The 4822-nt window shown below is 37.9% G+C and overlaps 1 protein-coding gene across 1 annotated transcript; it reads right to left on the bottom strand.

Moving 5' to 3' along the window:
- Positions 1-255: 255 nt before the first annotated feature.
- Positions 256-3546, bottom strand: LOC136247975 (uncharacterized). The gene is made up of 7 exons (XM_066039793.1): positions 3529-3546; positions 3423-3479; positions 3274-3375; positions 1285-1401; positions 1137-1217; positions 457-531; positions 256-330 (listed from the first exon to the last, which is right to left on the bottom strand). The coding sequence occupies exons 1-7, from the start codon at positions 3544-3546 to the stop codon at positions 328-330; spliced, it is 453 nt and encodes a 150-aa protein (XP_065895865.1). The 3' UTR covers positions 256-327.
- Positions 3547-4822: the final 1276 nt, after the last annotated feature.

Below are 4822 nucleotides of genomic sequence, written 5' to 3'. Positions count from 1 at the left end.
TGCTAGTTTCTTTACACACAATGGAAGATAGACAACCAAATATCGTGAACTGTGAAAGTTTGGTGTAACTTAATTGAGGAAAGGTTGCCAAACTTTTTTGCCAACTATAAGTTTATATTGTTCACTACTAGTTGTGGTAAATTTTCCACCAAACGTTTGGCTGCCAATCTGCTCCACACACAGATTTGCCAGTAGCCACTATATTGCAAGCTCATGAAATAGATTGCACATATTAAATCCATTGTTATTATACAGCACACAAAAAGATAATTCATGGAATCATAACCACTTCTAAGCAACTATCAGCTGATGGCAGTGGTTGTGTATTTACTAAAGAGGGGCACAAAATTACATTTCCAATCTATCAAAATGGTGCAAGAAAGTCACCCATTACAATAACATGTGCAATGATGTACTACACATGCCAAAGAAATGATACAAAGTATGTGTGCATACCTGCTCATCTCTCATGATGCAGAGCTGATTTCGCATCAGCTTCAATCGATGCAGCATGTCATCATTATCAGAGCTCTGTAAACCACACAAAGAAGTTAGTTGATGCAACAACATATTTGTGACTAAATGAACAAAACTGGCCATCTTCATGCATTCCTTGAATTCCATTCTATTGCTTCTTTGTTGCCTATAGTAACAAAGGAGTAACAGCCAAAGTTTCAGCCTTTTATGACAAATGGTCTTGGAGTTACAGTACCAGACAGTTGGAACAGCAAGAAGTTTGATTGGCAAATTTATTACAGGCATTTTAATTAATCGATAATAACTCACTATTGAAACAAACTACGATGATGGGACTGGTCACCATGAATGGGCAAGTCCATTACTTTCCCTGTACTGCTATGTGTGAACAAAGAAGAAGGCCATTCCAACAAAGAAAGGACAATGGTAAACTTTATTTTTACAGCATCATAAATAAGCATCCACAACTCATGTGCCTATACATACACAAACCAAGGATTGTCTTACACTCCATTAATAGGCAAATCAGATGATTTTCACCAAAGCAATCAAAGCATGTATTATTCTTTTATGTGGTAGACGTAATTTTTACCCACACACGTTTTTATAGAATTTTGCAAAAATGACCAGTTTTCACTCAGCAGGTCACATTTACTCACCAGCAACAAAGTACTGCTACTGCTTGTATTCATGCTCAGGCTTGTATTCATGCTTAGGTCATCACTAGGTAGTTCGATGTCCTAAGTAAAAAAAAAAAAAGCATGGTAAAATAGTGGTCCAGTATGTATGGTTATAAACATGTTCTACCTGTCCAACATCAGAGGCTGAGCAATACTCAAAATCATCAGGGCGGGGTGGCTGAGGAGATGGTATGGGAAACTGTGCTGATGGTGTGGGTTCTACTCCCGATTCCTTATCACACAACTATGGGACAATATACAATGCAGTACAATTTGTGACAGTGGTATTAGCTGAACCAGGGCTAGAACTACATTATTAACCCTTGGTTATGCTATTATTCTGTGCTATATCACATGTAGCAAAGTTGAATTAGGGATCAAAAAAAAGGAATGAAACAAGTGAATAGCTACAAGTTTCCTATACCTGCAGATAATATACTAGTGGAAATTTAATCCCTTAAATTATTCCTTCTACTTGTTTAACATACATAACTTTGAACCTGCTCATGCCATATCAAAAGCAACTATGACACCAGTCAAGGAATTATGGGTTTGAACTCAGACTCAAATTATCATTTTTTTTATAAATTGTATAGTGCATCCAATGCCACCCATGTTCAGCTCGTTATACAGCATCACAGACATAGAACAGTATGAGAAATGCCTCCACAATCACAAGGGATAATACGGAAGATATCCATTATAACCATATAATGGGGATGATTTTCATTTTAAACTCAATCAGCAGAGATATCCATGTGCTACTGCTATTTGACACCTTCAACTGTCGGTGAAAAGAAATAGGACACTAAGGAGACCAAAGGCAAGTACATGAAGCATGCATTTTGTGTACTGCAGTATGATAAATGTCACCAGTTGGACTAAAAAGCAACATCTAATAGTGAAAAAGAATCAGGCTTGTAGCTATAATGGTTGTCGAGTTAGTTTAAGGCATCAGGCAGTTAGATAATCAGTAGAAACTCTGCTAAAAGTTTATTCATAGCAGAAGTATTAATGGCTGCTCTGTAGACACTTTTGGGTTCACCACTACTGCTAAGATACCATGAAGGTATTGTGAGGCTGGTTTTGGGGTAATATTTTTGGCTAGAAAGGCCAAACCATTGATCATAAATTATCGTAGCACACAGTACTATCACACTGCATGATATCAAGAGTTCAAATATATAACTTGGTTTCACTTTTGCTATGTTGCCCCACTACATTTTATATCAAAGGAAAGCACCTGAACAATAAGAATGATAAACGTATATTGAAAGTATATTGAAGGTACGGGGGTTAGCCAGCTACTGAACTTATCAATACAAGGACTAGATATGTCCACCAACATGACAAAATTGAAGGTAACAACATCATGTAAATATGCAATGGCAGACAGAGTGATATCATGTTTTGGGAATATCAAAGCATCTACTTGCTTGGTTGTTGACAGATGTTGTCAGTGGGGGTAGCCATGTAATTGTGGTCATTCCAGAGTCCATGGGCTGGCCAGCTGGCCAGAAGGTTGTGCCACATGTACACACAATACCACACAACAACAATGAAGCACACTTGAAATAAAGCACACTTGGAAATAAAAACAAAATTTGGCAGATAAAGCACACTTTGATATAACATAGCAAATAAAGCACACAACAAAGCTCTTATGAGCCTCAGCACTGTTGAAATCCTAATGTAGACGCATGTTCTGCCCACAAACACTTGTGTGGGAGGGCTATACGCCTGAAGCAAAAACAGAAAATGCACTAACACTTTTAGTACCCATCCATTTGTTTTAGTCAGCAACCTCAATGAACCACAACTTTTCCTTGTAACTTAAGATATGCATTTATTAAACAGGTAACACAGAACTAATACAAAAACACTGTACCAAAATTGAAAGGCACGTGTGTTTGAATGTAAAAATATAATACTCTAAAGCAAGGCTATTATCAGGTGTGTATTGTATGCACAGCTGGAACATGACATCACACCTGCTGTGTAAAGTTGGTTACAGTTATATTTTACAGCTTGATGCCCATAGTCTGTACATAAATACTCCTTTATAGCTTACATCATCCACCCACATTATTCAAAAAACTATATTAAACCCTCGGACCTCAGTTAAAATTGTGTGCCATAAGAAACTCGCCAGACCATTGTCACAAGCACCCATTTCATCTGTAGGACTTACAGGATTTTCCTTGTCATCTGAAGAAATCTACAGTACATCAGAAATAATGAAACAATAACAATAACCTATCTTACTAGAGTGATTTGTTTCGGTTTATCCCCAGCATGAATAATAAACAGGTCTTCTTCATCCTAAGTGAATTTGTAACACCCATTTTACAGTGTAGTCTGGACTACATACCTCTTGAATATTTGTCATTTCCTTTAAAGGCTTATCTGCATCAGGTTTCTAAAGAATACAAGTGATTGCATGTAATATATGTGACCGTCTCAGCAAAAACCCGACTTGTTCGCACAAGCATGTATATGTGACTGAATTTGACAAAACAAGGCTTCGACGCACAAAACTTTGTTAGGAGATATGGCGATTTTAAGGAATCATTGTGTAATAACTTCCCAGTGCCTACAGCTGTGCAAACAAAATTTGCACCAATTGTTCATCTGTTCACTAGCTATCACTGAGTGGGTGTATACATTTCTGATACCCAAAATTTGCCCTGTTTTGAGCAGCTTTTTTCGAGCGGGTAATAATATCACAGGTGATAGTAATAGGGTGGGAGGGTGGGGTGGATAAAATGAAGTAAGAAGACGATTGGAATCCAGAGGCCAAGTTTGGGGTCTCCATGGCCCTCCATGGCCCTCAAATTACTCCAAATTGACTGAGAACACTATTGGCGAGCTCTCTGTGAAGTCCCAGCTCACTACACACCATTATCACAAAGCCATGGCCATTTAATGGTGCCAATCTCACACTCGTGGCTTTGACAGGGTCGGAAGAAAGCTGCTACAGAAACCAGACTTGTCAGTGCTGAAGGAAGTACAGTGTGAAATATGATAGTGTGTTAGACCAGCAATCCATTTCTGGTAAAATCGTAAGTTTGATTTTGTGTGTGTGGAAGCCTTGTTATGTGAAATCCGGTCACATATTGAGAAAAACGAAATTAAAAAAAAAATTCGTAAATTACGCATGCTACAAAGAAAAATACGCAAGTTTTTATCGGGCCGGTATTCGAAGAAAGAAGACTCAAATCGATTAAAACTATATACCATCTTATTCGCCTGTTCAGGCCACTTCAACTAAATCTTATGTTTCTCGGGCGAAATTCAGCCAAATAAAGGTCGGTAGGTCGGTAAAATAAAAATAAAAATAGGCTATTTTGCCAGCTGAAGAGTGAGTCAAACGGTGGCTAAGCTACATTACGGTTGCTGTATTACTTGTGAGTAGGCAGCTATGTTGAGATATTTAGTGTTACTTACTTTTTGAGAGCTTAAAGATAAATTTGCAACTCCTTCGTGGCGTTATCACTCTTTGCAAGGTGATCACGTGATTGACATAATTATTTTATGCTGAAAAATATAGGGTCAGTCGGGCCCGAGAAACAAAAGATTTAGTTGAAGTGGCCTCATGGAGAGTTAGAAAATCTTTGTTTCGTTTCTGTAGCTCCAATAGTATGCGTGTCACGTGCGTTTGTTTA

Source organism: Dysidea avara, chromosome 2 (genome assembly GCF_963678975.1).
Source record: "Dysidea avara chromosome 2, odDysAvar1.4, whole genome shotgun sequence".
NCBI classification, from domain to species: domain Eukaryota; kingdom Metazoa; phylum Porifera; class Demospongiae; order Dictyoceratida; family Dysideidae; genus Dysidea; species Dysidea avara.
The sequence above is the reverse complement of the archived record's forward strand: the minus strand, read 5'-3'. Positions and strand labels throughout refer to the sequence as shown.

Coding starts and splice junctions, on each gene's coding strand:
- LOC136247975 (XM_066039793.1), bottom strand. Junction 1,402..3,273: donor GGCACACAATTTTAACTGAG/GTCCGAGGGTTT, acceptor ATTGTCCCATAG/TTGTGTGATAAGGAATCGGG. Junction 1,218..1,284: donor CAGCCTCTGATGTTGGACAG/GTAGAACATGTT, acceptor TTTTTTACTTAG/GACATCGAACTACCTAGTGA.